Genomic DNA, 21,899 nt, shown 5'->3' on the forward strand with positions numbered 1-21,899 from the left:
GGTTAATGGCACAGCCATGGGCACACGCATGGCACCACAATATGCTAACATATTCATGGCAGACTTGGAGCAATGCTCCCTCAGCTCCCATCCACTGGAACCACTACTATACTTAAGATTCCTGGATGGTTATCTCAGTATCACAGGTAACTGATTTCCTTTACAGAAGCGGGGTCAGGGGGAGGCCAGTGGCACCTGGCATGGGCTTTTGAGGATCACAATTCTCTGTGTCAGATGCATCTGGCGGGGAGAGCTGTTATTCTCGAAGGCTTGTTCTGCAGTGGAATTGGTTGGTCTTGGAGGTGCTACTGGACTCTTTTTGATTTTGCTACTACAGACTAACACTTCTAACTCCTCTGAACCTTTATAGAAGCAAACTGATCTCCATATCAGAAGGAGCTGTTTGCATCTACATATCAGAAGGAGCTGTTTGCATCTAACCCACCTCCCCTCTCCTCCTCTATATCTGACCAGTTTCTTTTGGCCCTCCATGCATCTGACGAAGAGAACTGTGATTCTCGAAAGCTTATGCTACAATAAAATTGGTTAGTCTTAAAGGTGCTACTGGACTCTTTTTGATATTTGTGGTTCTATCTCTGGCTATGGACATGATCTGTGATTGAATGGTGCATTTTGACTGACCCCATGTAAAAATCCCTAGGATCCATGCCTTGAAACCACGCTTTTGTGCCATAGCATCCTTATGAAGCAGGGAAGGTGTGGTTTTTGTGGAGTAATCTGCGGCTATAGAAATGATATGCGATAGTACTGTGAGTTTGGGGTGATGCCTTTTAAAAATCCAGAGGATCCTTTAGGATCTGTGACTTGGAATGAGGTTTTGAGCTGTGGTGGTGCCATGAAGCGGTGGGTTCATGATTTCTGTGATCTGTTCTATGGCTATGGACATATGAGATTGGATGATAAATTTTGATTTTCCCCCATGTAAAGACACAGGGAGAATGGCTTGTTAAAATGTTTGATAACTACAGAAGCCTGGAAGGGGAACATTTATACGTATGTGGAACGTTTCCAAACCGTTTATTCCTCTTCATCCACAATATTTCAGAGTTAACCTTAATGGCTGCACCTGCCTATTATGAAGGCAGCAAAACTTCCCCACAGACGAGGTTGTGATTTCTGCATATGTTGGGGTCTCACAACGTATACCAATTTTAAAAAGAATTGCTGAGAACTGAGCATGTTTATTGCCCTCAGAATTTTGAGAGCAGCTGTCAGTAGATCATTCGCCTTCCACCGGCAAAAAAGGCAGAAGATAGGAAATTACCCTAGCCAAGTTCCCAAAAGTATACTATCTTCGAACGTGACGTTGGAGTTTCCCAAACAGAAACCAAGAAACACAAAGACCCGAATTTACTGCACGTGCGTTCTTTCCTAGAGGGACAAATTTTTAAAGCCCAGTTTTAACCATCAGCAATGACGCATTTTAAAAAACGCCCACTTGAGGCAAATAAACAGCGCCATGCACGTAATGCTAAACAATGGGAGGCGTCCCGTGCGAAAAGGATTCCTTTATTGTTTTCCTTTTGCTTTTAGCACCCCACACCATCCTTTCTCCTTTCTTTTTCCATGACAACAACTTGCCCTGAAGTAAAAATGGCTCCCAAAGGCGCACAGAAGGCAGATACATGCTTGGACAAGGGCAAATTTGCCCGCGACAAAGAAGGCGCAAGAAGCGTCAGTCTCGGATAGAATTACTCGCTTTAAAATAAAAAAAAAAACGGGAAGAAGGCGGTATTAAGGGCTGTGTCGTCACGCTTAGCGTCAACATGCCGGAACCTTGGAGCCAATCAGAATGAGAGGGGGTGTTAGGCGGTGGCGATTCAAACTGGAAGCCGTTTGTCGCGCAAGCGTTGCCGTTGGCAGTGAAGGGCCGCGCGCCGCTCCCAGGAGGGCGAGAAGCGGGTTTCCCTCACACGAGTCGCGGTAGGTTGATGAGACCCCGGAGGGGAGGGGGTTCGGGTGTTGATGGTTATGGGGTGTTTTTAAAAAAAGAAAATTCCACAGCCAAAGAGAATCGGATTCTGTGGCCCCTTAAAGACCGGTGTGAAAAAAAAAGAGTAGGGCATAAAGTTTGTCCGCTTAAGTGAAAGCCGCCCTGTTCCTTTGCTGGAATGGGTTCTATTCCACAAACGCTTACGCCATAGTAAAAATGTGGGTTCCGAGACTCGTGTGGGGTTCTGGTGCCAGTCTCGGGGTGGGAAGGGGGAGTCCGCAGCAGGAAGGAGAGGCCCCCCTCTAATAAGGATCTCTGAGGTGGATTTTATATTCTTGGCTTCTCCCACCTTTCAGGCGTGAACATTATAAAATCTTTCCTCCGAAGGACTGAGGGAAAGGGTATTTTGGGAAGGAAGGGTGTGAAGGACCGTTCCTTTCTCTGTGGTCTTCCTATCTCCCCATTTCATCATGTAAGACTAACTAGAGAAGGATATTCATATAATGATGATGATAATAACTGTGCTTATATACCACTCTTCTAGACAGATTAGTGCCTCACCCAGAGGGGTGAACAAGTTCGTGTTATTATTATCCCCACAAAACAGCTGGGGAGCTGGGGCTGAGAGTGGCTTACCCAAGGCCACCGAAACACTTAACCACTGTGCTACAGCAGCTCTATATCATTCCTGTATTCCTTAGAAGGAGGGTATTTGGGTTCACATGCCGTTTATAATATAGACAAGGCTATTTTATTATTGATACAGTATCGTTAATATTAAAGAAGCTTTATGGACTACTAGCGAGAAGATAGTTCCATGCGTGCTGATGGTGCTATATAGGATATAATAAGGTCCCGAAGAGCTTACAATCTGTGATTTGATACATGAAAAGCAACAGCTGGGGAGAGAGGGGAAGGAAAACCTAAGATGAATGTGGTTCAGTTTAGTTGCATATTTGGGGTACATAGTGGTAAGGGAATGAGAAGAAAGGGATTCTGTCAAAGACTTTTACAGGAAAAATAGATTTTTAGGGTGGATCTGAAGGAAGAGAAGAAGTATCACATAAGCATTCTGGGAGGTGATTCCAGGTATGAGCAGGAGGAAGGATAGAGCTGTTTAAAGTATCAGAAGACTTTTTGAGGGTAGTGGAGCTGGATTAATAGTAGTAGGCAAGGATATACGAGGGTGGAGAGAGCAGGGGGGAGCGTTCATGGTAAGGATAAGGGGCCTATGCTGTATCCAGGAATGGCAAGAAAGCTTATACAAGAAATGTACATCATGTGATCTGAATAACAGAAGAGACGAAAAGTATACAAGGGGAAGAAAGTTGAGACATCTTACAGACAGACTCGGTTTGACATAGTAAGAGAACTATTTTGAGGATAGTCACAGAAACCTCAAGTATTCAGTTAATTGTGTGAAAGCAATGATCCATTATATCAACTAGAGAACACAAAGTGGTTGTGGAAAGTTTAATTTTGAATTTTAGGTGATTGGGGGAGCCTCATTACAGTGGAGCATCTGTGGCAGAAATGGGATTGTAGACAGGGAAGGAGTTGGAGGAGTGAAGAAGATGAAAACTGGGAGCAGGAGGCATGCTCCTGGAGCTGAAAGGCAAAAAAAGTAGAAAGGAAACTGACATACAGTTGGGAGGGCAGGGTATGTCAAGGAATGGCTTTTTAGAATGTGGAAAACAGTGGTACATTTTACTGCCATAGGGGAAGGAGTCAGAAGAGAGTGATGTGTTGATTGTGTGCTAAAGTGGAAGGATAATAGTGAGACGTGGCAATGAGGTGTTGCAAGAGGATAGGATTAAATGGCATGGGCATACATACATATTAGACAAAGACAGTTGAGTAGTCAATTCTTACGAGTTGGCCTGGTCCTCCTCCCTGTTCTATACAATAATTTCCCATTACTTCTCCTTTATACTGAAGTCCTTGCCCTGAGGACATCAGTCGTGCTTGGAAATATGCCTTCCATGATCTGATAACTGCTGCTTTTCTGTGCCTCTCGGAGATTCATTCTTTAAGTCTTTATCGTTTTGGTGTCTGAGCCTCCAGGGCTGCAGCCCTCTAGGAGCAGGAGATCATGTTGCCTCTTAATAGATGCTTTTCATAAGATTGCAAAAGTACTTGATGCGTAATGTTAGACATAAGGGGATCTGAAGAGCTTTAGTGTATAGAGAAAGTATGAACATTAGCCGCTTGAGTTTATTCTACCTTGGATGAAACTTTTTAGTTGCCCTTCCCTGATAACATGTTTTGCAAGGGTCCTCTGGCAGTACTATAGATAATCATCATCCTGGTCTAGTTTAGGAAATGTGTTGAAATCTCTGTCCTTACAACAGGGAAATTTAAACTAAGCAATAATACACTCTATCTCTGAAACAGATTTTCTGTGGCAATTCTAACGGGATTGAATCTTGTTGGTAATCAATGGAAACCTCATGTTGCACCCTTCTGTATTTTCGTGTGGCACTTTAGCTTACTGGAAGTCTTCTGAATATGGCTGCTAGTACAGGGGTCTAAAATTTGGGTGCTGGGGCCAACAAGCTTTGGATTTTTTCCCTTTATGCTCAGGGCTGATGAGTAAACAAACTACTGAAGCTGGAACTTAATGCTAGTACCTTGGAATTAGAAATATTTTCTCTAGGCCTGTTTACTTACTAAACTAGTAACTGGCGGCACCTTATTTCCAGAGGAATCCTCTCTGCACAGGGACTATGCTGGGATTTCTTCTTCTAGTCATGTCAGTAAATCTGTTGAATTTGAGGGCCTTGTAATCTTGTGAGAGAAATGGGGAAAGCCTCATATAGAGCGACAAGACCCTTTTCTGAGGCCTAGTTTAAATGTGATGCTGGGCATCTAAGAAAAATCACCTGTGTGATATTATTCCTTATACTTTTCTTGTTTAAACCAGGCCATTGGTTGCTACAAATGCAGCCATAATGTGGCAGCATGACTGATTTTGTGCACAAAATACACAAACAGTGCACATCCAGAGTCATGTTCAGTTCTGAGCTATTACCTCATAGAGCTGTAGAATTCCAGAATCCAATGTGAAGGTTACAGTCATTGGTATCCTGTGTAATTGTGAGAATTATGTATACATAAGCCTGTGTAACATTGAAGAGGTAGCTCTGTCCCTTAGTAAGAAAGATTACCTTTGATCTTTTGTACTTTCTCAAGTGCTTTATCTGTGTGACCTTTCATTCTCTTAAGGTTTCATTCTGTAAATCCAGGAAAGCTTTGTAAATGCCATGTTTTCAGAAGAAAGATGTTCTCTTAAGTAACCTTGTCTAAGGAGCATACATACCTCTTACTAAAAATGACTTTCTTTTTCAGTAGAAAAGAGCAAGAGTCCAGTAGCACCTATAAGACTAACAAAATTTGTGGTAGTGTATGAGCTTTCGTGAGCCACAGCTCACTTCTTCAGATACTTTTTCAGTTTATCTGTAAAGTTATTCTTCATTTACTTTTATTTGCAGTATGTAAAAGAGATCAGAATTTTTTTCTTCGTTGTAATGATAACTTTAAACATTCTAAATGAAATATATTTGGAGAATGTGAGCCATCACTATTTGCTGTGGTGATACAGAATATTACTAGCATGGATTAAAATGCTACCACTATGCTGTAATACTAGTTTTAAAAGTTCTAACTCATAATGGAAACTGTTCATGATATTTGGGCATAGGAAGCAATAGAAGTTGTTGCACTTCCCAATTCCCTGAATGCATAAAGTTCCACAGGTTACAGGGCTGGCTGCCTTGTGAGGAGAGAGCATGAGAGACTTAGGGTGCAAAGGCACTGGATGTAACAGCCTTGTGGAAGCAGTCTGTGCCTGGGTAGGGTCTGGTGTGATTCACCGTGTGAGAATTCTCCGTGTGCTGCTTTATGACTGGAAAAAGGGCAAGCTAAATCTATATTGTGGGTCTTTTGGTAATATCTACTCGTCTGCAAACATGAAGCTGACCATAGGGGAGGATATAAGCAGTTGGACAGTGCTGGATATTAAAATAACATTTATTTCCCTCAAAAACAACCACATGCTTCCCTCGAGGCTCCCTAACAGCCAGCTGCAATAATTAAATCAATAAGATTTGCATCTGTATTCCGTCTGCGGCTGTTTTTCTGTCATCCAATACAAGAAGGTATCATGTGTTCCATACCTACAAACCATTGAAAGCCATCAATACCCAGTAAAGGAACATATTTGACTATTGGCTATAAAACCAGCTTAAAACACTTAACACATATAAGAATTCTGCTGTATTGGGGACAGTTTGGTCTTCTTGTGCTATAATGTAGGATAACTGCCTGCATTAATTATTGGTTGTGTTCTAATTAGTCCAGTTCAACAACTAGGAGGGAAAAGCTGACTTGTTTTAGCCCCTTTCCCCCCAACATAGCCTCCAAATGATGTAAGGAGAATTTGGTTGGGGCAGCCTATGGATTTTGGGAGCCAATAAGAGCAGCAGGGAAGGTCCTTAGGTAGTGAGAAGAAAAAGGCCACAAAAGGAATAAAACATGCTACCGCAGTTGCCTCTACTCTGAAAAGTATCAGGATGTTAAAAACGGTTCATAAGTCAAACCTCTCTCAGCATTTATTGATGATGGTGAAAATATATTTAAATTGTAATATGTAGATATAATTTATAGACTGTTTTTCTTGGTGCATAGTATTAGGAATGTGGGATTTGGATGGGGACTTGATAGCACTTACTTGTTATACAATTAGCTATTTTATTTGAGAGGGACTGAGTGGAAACAGTCTTTCAAAAAAACTTGGTTTTTTGCTGAAATGGAAACAGGCCTATAATGTCCTTCCCATAATTATGTTTCAGCTATTATAACTTTTTAAGAGACATTCAGATTTCTGATAAAGTTGGTTGCGATGTCTGCTCGGAAGCCTGTTTAAGTGGCCAACCTTTCATGGTAGTTGAAGAGGTTCCTGTAGAATGTTATGCATGATTGGCTGTAGTTTTAAATGTAGAATAGGTTTCTGAACTTTTCCTGGGATTATATCTGCAAGAAGGAGCCCAGAGCAACATTTCTTGCGTGCTAAAATCCTCCATGCAGAATAGTCACAGCCATATAAAGAACATAATGTATGAGCATTATAACAGAACTGCATGATTTCTTAATACCTGCATACCACTGTCATGTGGGGCTACCAGGAAGCTGTATGGTTCCATTGACTCATGTGTTGTCCTTTCCATGCAGCTGTGGCCATGGGCCATTCTGTAAGAGCAAATCAGAAAATGAATTGGATCTTAAGTCAGCCTTGATCCATTAGTTCAGAGGTGCTGGCTATATGAAACTGAGGCCATATAACACTCTTGCTACCCTGGAAATTATAACAGGGAGTACTATTGTTTCAGTTGTGAAAGTGAAAAATAGGCTGAGATCTTTGCTCAAAATACCTGATGTATCTGGAATATTTGAAATGCAGAACTTTAACTTCATTTCAATCTGTTATTAGGTTAAAACAGATGCTCCTCAGGCAGGCACAGCCTTCAACTCTGAGTTTGAAGCAGAAGAGAAATTAAGGTACAGTTTTTGATAAAATTTAGCTATACAGTTTTTGAACCAGAGCTGTTGACAAATGCTTCATTTTGCATTATGAATCCCTTCTCTATCCCGTCTTTCCTGAAGTATATATTTCTTTCTAGATTGCCTTTCTCATAAAGGCTCAAGAAGAATTATAAAAATTAAAATCAACAATAAATATAATGAAACCTACTGATACACTTTCAGTAAACAGTAAAACTGACAGTATTCCCCTTCATAAAAAAATTTCTGCCTGGAAAGTTCCATTTGACACTAGGATGGGAACTTGCCTGACATGTGATACATGAAGGCAGTGGCTCTGATCCTTAGAGTATGTTCTAAGAAGTCTACAGTGATACCACCTTGATGGCAAAAACTAAGACACATATGTAAACTGGTACAGCAGTTTGCAGCTCTCTCATGACTATTGGTTATATTAATTGTTTATAGAAAACTAATACATTTATATTTAATTCTATAAGTGTGCTAAATGGTATAATTCTGCATGCTAATTACGTTATAAATTATGTATTTTGTGTTAAGCAGAAAAATAAATTTAGGTTTGATAGGAAAATCAGTACTGCATATTTCAATTTTTACCAAAATTTGTTTTGTCCTGAATATACACTCCAAAGGAAACTCTCCCGCCCCCAAAGGTTTCAGCTGTGTAGAAATTTTACATTGCTACTCCTTTGTAACTCCAATGATTAAAAATATTTTTTATGTGGCAGTGTCTTATGTAATGGAAAACTTAATAGTATAGATACACTTAACGTTGAAATAATGTTATCACAAAGTTATTGATTTGGGTCTACTATATCATTGAAAAACAATTTTGGTAATCTGGTAGAAAGCTCTTTGTGGTTGGCAGTGGAAGAAATCCCTCTTCAATATCTTAATATAATATTCCTGAAAATGCAGTTCTTGGATTCAGTATCATGCAGAAATTGCATCTTATTCTGCTGCTGTTCTGTGAGGAGACTACAATATGAGTGGCTAGCCTAATGGATGCTTTGTTTCTTTATGAGTATTGCTCATAATTATTGTGTGGGTACTGAAGATGGGGGAAGAAAATTGGCCTGTGGAATTTCAGTAGAAGCCCTTCTCTGTAGGGTCCTTTGAAACATTTGAAGTGTTCTATGCTGAATAGTTACAAAAGCATGCTTGCTCAGAGTGCTTTTTATATTATTCACTTAAAATGTTTTTTTCTATGCCCTTTTAGCTGTGGAGGTGGTGTATTGTCTGGCATATTTGCTAGGAATATGGTAAAATGTAAGCATCCACCTCTGCTCTGTATTAATTTATTAGCCATCATTCCCATACACATTTCCAGCCGCTACGTGGTTTGAAGAAGCAATTTCCACACTGCTGAGCTAGCAGTTTCTCCCTTAATTGTTCCTATGATGTCACTGGCTCTGCTACTTGGCAAATATGCTGACATGTCATAGATTTGAAAAGCAATTTGTGATTGGAACATTATCTTACAACAATACAATTTAAACTTCTCTTGAGCTTTCCCCAAAATTCACCTTTTAGTGTCCTCATGCTCATTTTGTATTGAGGCGTTAAGCTAATTTTAGGCTTGACATGAAACTTTCTTAGTCCTTCAGAGAATTTGAAAAGGAATCCTGGTTTGTACTTCAGTCCATGGTGAATGGAGCAATTCAAATCTGTAACGAAAAGTCTGATCTCAGTCAGTCTCTTCCCCTTTCCATACTTTTCTTGAAGAAGAATGCTTGCTACCTGATTGTTAGAACAATGAATAATATTGGTGTCAACTGGATAAAGCTTTTTAAAATACTACTTGAGAGCATAGCCTAAAACATTGGCCACGTATCTCACATACCATTTGCTCAGAGACGAAGGAATAATTTGTGAAATTTATGGATTTCTGCTTGGCTTTCTGAATCTATGCAAGTACTCTCTGTAAACTCCTCACTTGAGGACTAAGGCTGTTATCCAAAGAACCATGAAACAGGCTCATAGAACAAAACGGGGCTTTAGGTTCAGTTTATCTCAAATAGCAGTTCCCTGCATTGCATGGCAAATTGCTGTTGATACAGAGGAGGTTTTCAAAGCAGCTTGTTCAAAACAAAAAAAAGTAGCATAGTATGGAAGCCTTTCTATATTGCAGTCTTAGTGGCCCCAAACTCCCACAAGCAGGGTCTGGCTGTATTTGTTCCATTAGATAATCTGGTCCCATTAATGCCCATAATTTTCCATAATAAATACAATATATAATTACGGTTATATTTATAATACTAAATTTCAAATTGGGTACCTTTCCCATTGTATAGTTTAGTCTTTTTATAGAAAAGTAGATTAATTTAGTTGACAGAGGGTCAATTTTGAGAGATTATGAATTAGAATTTTAACATGTTCAGCATATATTTTGTATTGGGACACTTGATAGATAATTGACACTTTTTTTTGACACTTTTTTTTTAAAGAACCTATTTCAGTGTTAAAAATTTTTGCTTCAAAACTGTCACTTAAGACAAACCTTGTTCCATTATAAATTGTTTCACTTTCTTTAGCTCCCTTCTCTGAAGTCTTTTGTTGAAGGCTTTTGCATAATACCTTATGCATGACCACATTTGCTTACATGAATTACTTGCTAGCTTCTCCTTTTTCCAGTGCTTGTTTTATATAGTACGTTCCTCAGTAGCAGCAACCTGTTTATTTTTTTGCTTAATAATTTAGCTGATGGTGCTATATAAATAATGGAACGTTTCAAATTGCCCAAAGAATTAGTTGGCAGATGGGATGGTATACTGCACTGGATTGCCTTAGCCACTTTATGTATGTGGAAAGCTTGGAAGTCTGATCTGTCTGAAATCTGAACAGCACAGCCATTATAGCTACTGATCCGTTTCTTCTCTTGTTTTACGATTGCCTGCAAATGGCAGCTTCCATAATGTTTAAGTTTTAGACTCAATCTTGCTGGCAAAAATTGCTGTATCTGGCTAGAGAAATGGAGAAAGAACAGACTAATCTTTGAATTATTTCAGTTTCTTGGCATGAAGATGGAGACAGCAATGTTGAATATACGGAATCTGTTTGATCAGCTCATGCGCCAGGCAGAAATTCTAAATGAAGGCAATGAGTACCGTAAGTCACCTTCTGTGTGGATGCTGTGCATGTTAGAGATGTAAAAATCAGTACTGCATTGGAAGCCCCTTCTTACTTTGTGTTTTAAAGTATACTTTATGGGGCTACCATTTTCCAAATATTTTCTATCAAGTAGATAATGTGTGTTAACGTACTCTGGAACCTTGATGGGGTGGGAGAAGCCTTCCTTCTGTAGGAAACTTATATGCAATACTTGGTTTTGTGCAGTGTGGTTTCTAGGCAACAGTGTGGAGTGTGTGGTTAAAACATGGTTCCAGTAGTTACCGAATGAGATGTTACATTGCCATATACCATTGCAGGACCCGAAGAGCCCAAGGGAAGTCTGTGCTATGTCACAGTAACGACATACATAAATAATGTGGTGGTAGGGAGGGGGAGACATTGGCTAGAGGAAGGTTTGTGCAGTCTTTTCTAGATGTAGCTTTGCTGGATGGAACGTTTATATTCCCTTTAGGGCAGCTTTCAGCAGCTAAAGGAAATTGCCTTTTTTTCCTTTCAAATCAATATTTGTATAATTATCTTGCTGAATAGAGTTGCTGTCCCAGACATCTATAATACTAATCTACATCTGCTGAAGCATATTACAGCAGTTACATTTAAATTTTGCTGTTGAACGTCTTTCTGGTGTGCTAATCTGTGACCATAAAATAATCTGTTCTCAAATTAATTATAGCTGCAGGTCCAACCTCTGATATGACAATTGGTAGCAAGTTTGTATTTTTGTTCAAGTTGCCTTAGTCACAGACCTTGCTTCAAACATGTGCTCTTGGTCATGCTTAACACTGAATCAGACTAAGTAGCTCAGTAGAAATAATGTATGTTGATGATCAGAGGAATAAACTTGATTTGTGATATAGCTGCCTTGTGTTGATTTCAGGCTCTTGTTGTCACCCACATTTCTGATTAAGATTGCCACCATTTTTGCATTGTCACAATTTTTACATTATGATGAAGGGAATTTATGTGGAAATGTGGGAGCAAGAGAATATGAAGAAAATAATCCACTGTAAATGAATTACAATGTGTATTCTTTCCAGAGTTTATCCAGCTGGCTAAGAATTTTGAGGAGTTCAGGAAAAGGTGGCAGAAAATGGATCATGAGGTTGCCAAGTACAAAGATCTTTTGATGAAGACAGAAACTGAGCGTAGTGCCTTGGATGTGAAATTGAAACATGCCCGAAATCAGGTGGATGTGGAGATCAAAAGAAGACAGCGAGCTGAAGCAGACTGTGAAAAGTTGGTGTGTACTGCATTGTTTAGCAAGTAGTTCAAGGGTTAATATCTCTTTGGTTCTCATTTCATTATATCTAATGTAGCAGGCTCGGCATAAGAAGAGCCTTGTGTATTTTGTTTCTAACAGTGGTCAACCCAAGTGTCCTAAGGAGAATTAAGAGCAGAGCATAACATCTCTCCTATATTATATGGCCCAATTTACTGCCTCTAACCATGGAGGCTGAGTTTCCTGAAGAAAAGAAAGGGTCTTTCCAGACCTTGTATAACAAATGCCCAGTTGTTCATCGCTGTGGTACCCAGGTTTTTTATTTCAGGGAAATCTAGAAGTTCTCCTTCAAGGATACTGCATATTATCCTTGAAATGTTTCTTTCACTTTCTTACAAGGACATTGCAATAGTGATGTGTGACTGCTTGAATGCCTTGGGCAGTAGTCTTGATATCATTGATATCAAGTGACATAAGTCGCCTTAAACTCATATTTTATTTATTCATTTACTTCATTTATACCCTGTCTTTCCCCCAGTGGGGACTCAAAGCACCTTATAGTGATCTCCTCATCTCTATTTTATCCTCACAACAACCCTGTGAGGTAGGTTAGGCTGAGAGTGTCCCACAGCCAATCAGCAAACTTCCATGGCAGAGTGAGGAATCTAACCTGTTCCAGGGCCTAGTCCAACACTAACCACATGACACTGGCTCTATTGTGGCCCAGTAATCAGCATGCAAGGGTAGAACTGTATGAGAACTGGAATTTGGGTAGAGAGAGAGAAATGGTTTAATTGTATATGGCCAAAGGCCGGCACAATACAAAGTTAAAAACAGTAAAAATAGAAATCTATCTTACGAGCATAAAATACCCTGAGAATATTTTAATAAATTAAATTAGAAGACTTTTTCTTTGAGACTCTGCAATGAAGACATCTTAAACTTTTAGGACTTTTTACTAGATATTTTTGTTTTACATAAGAAGGGTTTTTAACCTGCATATTTCATGTTTTTTCTAATTGATCTATTTTTTGTTTTAAATCAGAGACCGTTTTTTGTCTAGTTTTCTTATATGCTGTAGCAGTTGAAATCAATTTACCCCTAATAACAGCCTTAAAGGCATCCCAGACAACATCATACATTACCCCACAATATGCATTGAACTCAAAATAACAATCCATTTCTTTAGATATTTCTTCACATATGCTTTCATTCAACAATAATAACTTATTTAGATTCCAGTTTGGGCCTTTACCATCTAAGATTCTGATTTCCAAATAACACATGACCCGTGAATGATCTGATATAATTCTGTTGCCAATTTCCAAAGTCTGTATTTGTGTGATTAATGTCTTTGAGGCTAAAATGAAGTCTATTCGAGTATATATGTCATGGACATTAGAATAGTATGTGTATTCTTTGGTTCCTGGGTTAAAATCTGGGGCATATATAGAAGCCAGTGTTAAAAGAGTTCCATCTAGTTCCCCTTTTACAAAAATAAAATGACCTTTGTGGTCTGTTTTTCCAAACACTGATAGGGAGTGTTTTTAGAAACCAAAATTGCCACTCCCCTGGCTTTTGACGTACCAAGAGCTTGAAAATGTTGAGTAAACCTACTGGTTTTTAATACCTGCGTTACTGAAGTTCGATAATGAGTCTCTTGCAAAAATAAAAAGTGTGAGCATTTTTTGAAAGTAAATTTGAAATTCTCCTTAGCTTAATGGAATTGTTTAGACCCCTACAATTCCAAGTCAAACATTTGATAATAGTCATCTAAGATTTTGATTGTATAGTTTTCATACCTATGTAGCCTCAATAGGTGCAAGGATTAGTATATTAATAAGTAGTTATTGTTTGGAATCAACCTCTTAAAAACAAATTCTAATAACCTAATAAAACAAGATAGACACCCCAACTTTAAAAAAACTGTAGAGTTTACTTGTAAAATTCTAAGAGATATAACATTTAAAAACTACCTTACACCTCTTATAGAGGTGTTACTGTGGAGGTCTGAACTAAAGTTCAGACAGACTTAGGCAAAAGCCATGTGTCTGTGCACAGGAGGAAATAAGAGCCTAAACTGTCCCCCACTCCCACTTCCATTGCAGCACATTAAAAATAGTAGGTTTATGTTGTCAATATAATTTCGTTTAACCAGTTTATTAGTATCAAAATTAGAGTTCAAATTCTTGCTCGATGAGTTAAAGATGTTACTTGTTTGAAGGAATTTCGTTCATGAAAGAATAATAATGAAAAGTGCATGTTCCTCACTTCACAGGTGGCTTTATGTTCAATAGTTCCAGTAGATTTTTTCCTGATTCCTTGTCGTGGGCTTGGTGCAGAGTTCTGTTTCGATGAACTGTTAACTTTGAGATGCTGTTCCACTTGTGTCTTATATGCCTCTTGTTAATGTTCTAGTGGTTGTTTTCAGTTCTCTGCATTTTTCCAGGATCTCTGGTGAAAGGTCTTGAAAGACATCTATTTTTTTCTGATTTATTTCAGGTCCACCTTTACATCGAGCTATGTTGAAGATTTTATTTTTTGTTCTTCTGTGAATGGATTGTACATTTGTCCTTTGGAAATCTGGATTTATTTTTTAGGTGTTGGTGGGAGGCCCAGACGAAAGGATCTTGTTGTCACTGGTGCCACACCTTCTTCTAGATCTAGGACTGTTGCTAGCCATATAGAAATAAAAACTGAAAGATGTGTTTCCTTCCACAGCTTCTTCAATTCCTTCTTCCATTATTTTGTCTTAGTTTTAAATCAAGATCTAATATTTTACTCTGCATATTGTCTTCTGAAGTTTGCAGATTTCTAATTTCTTCTTGCAAAGTGATTCCCAACTCCAGTGCAGTGTCTGCCATTTTGGCCACTTCTTTTAACAAATCTTTTATTTCCTTTAGCTGCTGGGATATTGGGTCAATTAGTTGAGTAAGTATGTTAGCGATTTTTAGTTCTAAACTATAAGCTTAGTCAGATCTTGTTTAGCTAAAACTGCATGCTAACCAGGGCTTTCTGTCTGCTCGGCCACCATTCTTTGATCCCTTTGTTTCCCAGGGCCCTGCTTAACATTTGACTCACCAGGCGGGAAAAAAAGCCTTCACCGACAGGGACACGAAAACACACCCAAGCTCTTAACTCCATCGACCAAAGAGTGCTTAACTCCTTCTAAGGCTGGTAAATTAATACCAGTGAGACACTCTGCCTTCCACCCTCTGTCTTGTCTGGATTGAGCTTCAGTTTGTTTGCCCTTAGCCATTTGACTGTGACCTCAAGACATTGGTCCCTAACATTCACAGTTGCTTCTGGAGGCTTAGATAATGTGATGCAAAGCTGGGAGTCATCAGTGTATTGATAACAACCCTCTCTGGATGATCGCAGCCAAAGATTTAACATAAAGTTTAAAGAACACTGGGGATAAAATGAACTCTTGTGGTACCCCACACATCAGGTCCCAACTAGATGATTCTGCCTCTTGGTAGGAAATAAAGCTTCCATAGGAAAGAACAAAACCGGCTTTTATCCTAAGATTGACTGTAATTGATCGATCATTATTTCATGATCAACTGTATTAAATGTTGATAGCTCTAACAATATCAGCAGTGGAAATGCCTTTATCAAATTTTAGTTGAAGAGAAATCAACTAAAATTAATTGTGCTGTTTCAGTCCCAAATCCAGATATGAAGCGAGGTTGAAATGGGAAAATTAGAAAGGGGGTCTGCTTCAAGAGGAAAACCATGTCAGGGGGCACTGGTTAAACCCCCTTCCTCATAACTCCTATCCAAAGTGATGATGCTGCATAGCTTCTGTTCAAAAATACTGGAAAGATCTGATCTCTGATCTTCCAGTTTCATGTCTGGTTTGACCCTGACAGTGCTAATATGGCAGTCCAGAGGGTTAGCCATGTTAGACTTAGCAGAAATAAACAGAGGTCTAGCAGCACTTCAAAGATTAACAATATTTTATTCCAGCATAAATTTTCATGAACTAGAACCCACTTCTTCAGGTAAATGAGGCTCTGCTTACAGCATCTGAGGGCTCAAGCCCTTGAAATGCTGGAATAAAGTTTGTTAGCCTTTAAGGTGCCACAAGACTCTTGTTTATTTTTCCAAATTAGGGAGGTTTTCATTTTCTGTGTTGATCATTACACAGAGACTGCAATCTTGCTTCATTCTGCTATTCATTGTTCCAGGATTCTTTCCCTAATTTTTCTGATATAATTCATTTGGCTTTGATGGATATTTGAGGGATTCTGGGAGATCCAGTTTCTCATTAAGCTAAATTTAACATATGATTCCTGTTAGCCCTTACTGTTGCTAACTGACCTCTTTCTTGGTGCAGAAAAAGAACCAAATCAACCTATCTATGTCCATTCAATGCATCTTGGTGCATTGCCTCCTTTGTTTGTGTTCTTTATTTCCTCCCTTAGCAGATGGGAATACATTTTTGGTTGCTTGTTGAATTCAAAGGTGCTGTTTTCTTGCCCTGCTAATATGGTGGAAACTATTGTGATTTGCAAATGGAATCTGTAAGATACCGGTAAATTGCTTTATGGCTCAACAAAATGTATTTGGAGTACCTTATCTTTTTTACACTAGGTAGCAATTTGATCCAGCAAAATCTCTTTGCTGCTGCTTTAAACTAAGTTGATGCTATCACTTGAGAGACAGGTGCATATCTCTTTATAAGCATTTATATGCAGTTGGTGTAGCACCTTTCCTTAGAAAGCAGTGTGTATTATGGGCTGTCTGTCTCTCTCATAAATGTAAAGCGAAGCTACTTTTAATGTTTTCTAACTTGTAGGAGCGGCAGATCCAGCTGATCAGAGAACTGCTCATGTGTGATACATCAGGCAGTATTCAGCTGAGTGAAGAACAGAAGTCAGCACTGGCTTTCCTGAACAAACCTCAAACTTCCACTGGTGGGAACAAAAGGTAGGCTACTAAGCTGTTACCTTGATGTAGGACAGTGGTTCTCAACCTTTTTACTATGGTGACTCATAAGGCCAAATTTACACTGTATGGTGACACATCCAGTGTTGGCCTAAGAGGTTGAGAAGGTGCAGGGAAGGAGGGTGCAGGGTGAGGAGATGGGGGAAGCTGGCAGATGTCAGCAAAGAGGTGGATGGCAAGTGGCTCAGTGTAGTACATCTCCTACAGCAGGTAGAGGGCAGTAAGGCACTGCAGGGAACTGAGCAAGAGGTTGGGCTGCTGAAGGAGCCTACACTCATACACACCTCTTTCTCCTCACTTTTTCATGTGCTGAACAGCTCCTACCTACTTCTTCAGCTTCCCCCCCTTCTTCCACCTACTATCATTACTAATTGCCAGAGCTTCCCCTCCACCCATTATTGTTGCAAAGGGGGAGAGATAAGAATGTGAGAAGCTGGAAAGGAAGAAGAGGAAAGAAAGACAATGGTGCAAAGGACAGGAGCCATCATTAGGCATGGCTGACCTGCAGCCTACTTTCAGAGGCTTTGTAACCCATTTTTGGGTCCTGACCCACATGTTGAGAAACATTGATGTAGAACACTTCTGTGGTAGGTTGCAAAGATAGTAAACTCTGTATTACAATCAGTGTAACCTTTTATTCATTGTTGGTCTTCTGTGCAGTCTTACTTGGGCCTGCACAGGCCTGTTGATCGTAGATTTTTTGTAGCCTTTGACCTCTAGGGGGCGTCTGCTCCTTCCCAGAGTGCAGGCACGGCTGTTTTCCCACTGAAACAGCCTTCTGGGAGGTGCCGTGCCTCTCTCAGTTCCTCTCTCACAGCTGGTAGCGTTAATTTCTCCAATTCTACAGTATTTCTCTCTTTCTCAACCTATGGGACAGAGAGATCAGTGAGTTAATGTGGCCGAGAAGGTTCTTTTTAAACGGTGCACACAGTGCAATTTAAAAATGACCAAGACATGCACTTTGCTTGGTGTGTCTTGGTGAGGGACATAACGTTAATGCCTCTAAGCATTGCTGAAGTTTCATTCCAAAAGCTTAGGCAACTCGACATAAAGGCCACGCTGTGGGAGCGGGCCCTGTCGGCTTCAACTAGCCCTAATTATATGGCCACTAAATTGTCTGTGATCGCAGAACTGGCCAAGCATTTGGAACCAACTACTCCAGCTCCAACAATCAGAGATCTGAGCCCATCAGAGTTGATAACGTTTTGGATTCGACTGCCCTTGCTAATGCATGAGACTTCGAGTCTATCAGGTCCTACCCAAAGCAAGCAATGCCATTCAGTGTCAAGATCGCCATCTCACTCGGATCAGACTCAGTCTTTGACTGATGCTCAAAGTCAAGACAATCGACTGTAGCTCTGAGGACTACCACATCTATGGCCTCTACTACTTGTTTGGATCTGAGGTTCCAGGGAACCGTAACTGTAGAGGAGGCAACTACAGAACCCCTGAGAAGAAGGCATGTTCCAAAATCTAAGCATCTACGTAAGAGAAAGGACACCACTAAGAAGGTGCCCAGAGAGTACCACACGCACTTTCGCTGCATTGGAAATCTATTTAGAAAAGGAGGGAGAAATCACCAGAGAATCCGACATGCATCGGAATCAGATACAGTGTGTTCAACACAGACAATGCTGCACTCACAGATGTTCTTCTTAGTTCCTCCGTTGACTATGGAATAGACCTAGGAGAACCCTATCAGACAGATTCAGTTCTTCCAAGGAATTCTCTGACAGGCTTCAAAGATGCCAACATCATATACCAAGATTGGCTATGGCCTTTCAGTTGCCTGAACCAGAACCTGACACTTCCCAGGCAGGACCCCAGAATTCTGTCAGACCCGTCCCCCGATGAAAGAATGGGTGACGCACGTTCAGTCTCTCCTACTGATGACTTCAGACTGTACTCTGAGCAAATGCTTAGAATGGCCAGGCCTCTGGACTTTGATGTCTTGCATACATAATCAAAACCTATGGATAAAATTTTACAACACCTTTATTCAGGAAATCCTGTAAATATAGCCTTTCCCATAATAGAAAGTTTCATAGACCTCATGAAATCTTTATATGAGAAGCCAGCATCCACACCATCAACTTCCAAGAAGGCAGAAGGCCTATATAGGAACAAAGAAGATACATGCCTCTTTCTCTTTGCACATCTGCCTCCCTTCTCCCCTATTATGGAGGTGCAGTCCCACCAAAGACAAGGCCCACAGTCGACCCCAGCAGATAGAGAGTAAAAAACTGGATGACATTGGGAGAAAAATCTACTTGTTTGCAATGTTAAAATCTACTTGTCAATGTTAAAATAGGAAATTACGTGGCCATAATGGGTTCATACCAGATTTTTTTGTGGAACAAAGTAGCTGCTTTAATGATCATATACCAGAGCAGCGGAGATCCTTAGTTAAGGTGTTATGCAAGGAGGCGTTAAGGTTGTCAAAGCAGCAGATTGGTGGAAGGAGAAACATCGCAGATGCTTCTACCAGAACTCTGGCCTCAGCAATTGTATTGAGGAGACATGTGTGGCTTAGGTCAACAGCATTGCCAGTGGAGACCTGTAGTAGGGCAGAAGATTGCCCGTTCGAAGGGCATTCTTTTTAATTTTTTTTTAAATTTTATTTATTTATTAGTAAAATTAAAAGCCCAGTAAAAAGGGCAGAGAAAAGAAAAAAGTAAAGAAAAAATGAATACAAAGACAGAAAGACAAAGATTAGAAATAACAAAGAACAATAATACATGTTTCCTTTTCCATTTTTCTCTACAACATTTATCATATTTTAACAAACACTTTTAGTTTTGATATCTCAAAAAATCACCTTTTCTAATACTGCCCCCTTCTGTTTATTTTTCCCAAATTTATCTTCTTAAAAATCAAAGCCACAAATCATCAGTTCATTTTTCCTTGTCTCATGCAGCAAGTCAATAAGGGGTTTCCAGTTAAGCATAAAAATAGACAATGTTTTATCTCTGATCAGAGCTGTAAGTTTAGCCATCTCTGCTAACCCTGCATTTTCATAATCCAGTTCTCGGTTGAAGGCAATATTGTACTTTTCCATTTTTGTACATATAAAAGCCTAGCTGCTGTGGTCATATATGGAAATAAAATACCATGTTAATTTTCCAACTATCCATTAATCCCAACAAAAAGGCTTCGGGTTTAAATTGTATATTGATCTTGCTAATTTGTCAGGAGACACATACCACCGATACATCATTTTATAGAAATTTTCTTTATGGGTAAATTTTCTTTACCTACATTTTCCCACTGGTCTATTGGTATATTTTACCCAAAATTTTTAGCCCATTTTTCCATACAATCTTTCACAGATTCTTCCGTTTCAGATTTCAATAAAAGCTTATACAGTTTTGAAATAACGTGTTCGTCATTTGTACAGAGCTCTTTTTCAAACTTTGTCTTTTCATAAAACCCCATAATTTTTTATCTGATTTGACCTTTCTAGAAGTTGAACATAGAAAAACCATTGACATTTATAACCTTTAGTTATTAAATCCTCCCTTGTCTTCAATTTACAATCTCCTTGTGAGAATTCTAGTAAGTCAACCATCCCTGTTTGGTAGTAGTCATCTCCCTTCCATAAAACGCTTCCAGTGTTGAAATCCAAAGCGGTGTCTTCTGTGATAACCTTGGTTTGTATTTATTCCGAATTATCAAGATGGCTCTCCTAATATAATTATTTTTGAAGTCCGCATTGACCTTTACTTTATTATACCATAAATAAGCAGGCCATCCAGATTTCAGGTCATGACCTTCCAATGTCAAGAGCCTCTCATTTCTCAGAAGCATCCATTCCTTCATCCGCATTAGACGTGTGGCGGTGTAATACACCTTTAAGTCTGGTAAACCTAGGCCGCCTCTCTCCACATCTTGTAGAATTTTATATTTAACTCTTGTTTTTTCCCTTGCCATATAAATGTTAAAATATTCTTTTGCCACTGTTTAAGTGGTACATCTGAAGTTAATGCAGGTATTGTCTGGAAGAAGAATAACATTCTAGGTAAAACATTTATCTTAGCAACTGATACTCTCCCCAACAAGGACAACTGTACTTCATCCCATTTTAACATATCTATTTAAATTTCTTTCCATGTCTTAACATAAGTATTTTGAAATAGCATACAGTTCATCCACGTCAACGTGATACCTGAATATTTTACCTTTTTCCAACCTTAAAACCTGTTATTTTCATCAATTCTTCCTGGTTTTTAATATCCATATATTTGTTAACATTTTTGTTTTCTGTTCATTTATTTTGAAACCTGCCAGAGTACCAAACTCTCTAAACTTCTCCATCAATATTTCAATCCCCTCTAATGCGACTTCCAGGATTAAAACTAAATCATCTGCAAAGGCTCTTACTTTGTATGACTTTTTAATTTTTATGCCTGTAATCCTTTCCTTCTGTCTAATGTCTCTATTTAGAACCTCTAACACCAAAATGAAAAGGAGCGGTGACAACAGACGTGCTTGACGTATTTCATTTTGAATCTCACATGGTTTAGTTAATTCTCCATCCTACTATATAAAAGACTAAGCGTATTCAAGACAACTCACTTCCTACCCTGGTTCACCTGCAGAGGGCACTGCTGTGGAAGCCCAGATGAGACAGCTAGGCCTCCAGAGAGCATGCCAAGGCAGGAAGCCCAGGCTGGGATCAGGAGCAGAGCAGGTGGCAATGCCTGCCCTCCCACCTTCACCCAGCCGGGATCGGGGCCGAGCAGGTGGTAATGCCCGCCCCTCTTCACCCAGCCGGGATCAGGCATGAAGCAGGCGGCAATGCCCGCCCCCCCTTCACCCATCTGGGATCAGGAGCAGAGCCGGTGGCGATGCCCGCCCCCTACCTTCACCCAGCCGGATTCAGGCATGGAGCAGCTGGCAATGCCCGTCTTCCCTTCATGTGGCCGGGATCAAGCATGAAGCAGGTGGCAGTTCCCTGACTTCACCCAGCAGGGATCAAGAGTGGATCAGGTGGTGATTCCCACCCCCCACTTTCACCCAGCTGGGATCAGACATGGAGCAGGCAGCAATGACCCCCCACACACACACTTCACCCAGCCAGAATCA

The 21,899-nt window shown here is 39.8% G+C and overlaps 1 protein-coding gene across 2 annotated transcripts in view; it reads left to right on the forward strand.

The window, feature by feature from the left end:
- Positions 1-1,878: 1,878 nt before the first annotated feature.
- The window catches only part of RACGAP1 (Rac GTPase activating protein 1), a 57,889-nt gene continuing 37,868 nt past the window's right edge, over positions 1,879-21,899 (forward strand). Inside the window, exons 1-5 of one of the 2 annotated variants that reach the window (XM_054977223.1) lie at positions 1,879-1,944; positions 7,443-7,510; positions 10,522-10,621; positions 11,680-11,882; positions 16,666-16,796. In XM_054977223.1, the coding sequence (XP_054833198.1) occupies positions 10,531-10,621; positions 11,680-11,882; positions 16,666-16,796 (425 nt within the window). In that variant the 5' untranslated portion in view covers positions 1,879-1,944; positions 7,443-7,510; positions 10,522-10,530. The remainder of the gene's footprint in view (positions 1,945-7,442; positions 7,511-10,521; positions 10,622-11,679; positions 11,883-16,665; positions 16,797-21,899) is intronic. The other variant, XM_054977224.1, reaches the window with a different exon arrangement.

Source organism: Eublepharis macularius, chromosome 4 (assembly GCF_028583425.1).
Source record: "Eublepharis macularius isolate TG4126 chromosome 4, MPM_Emac_v1.0, whole genome shotgun sequence".
NCBI lineage: Eukaryota > Metazoa > Chordata > Lepidosauria > Squamata > Eublepharidae > Eublepharis > Eublepharis macularius.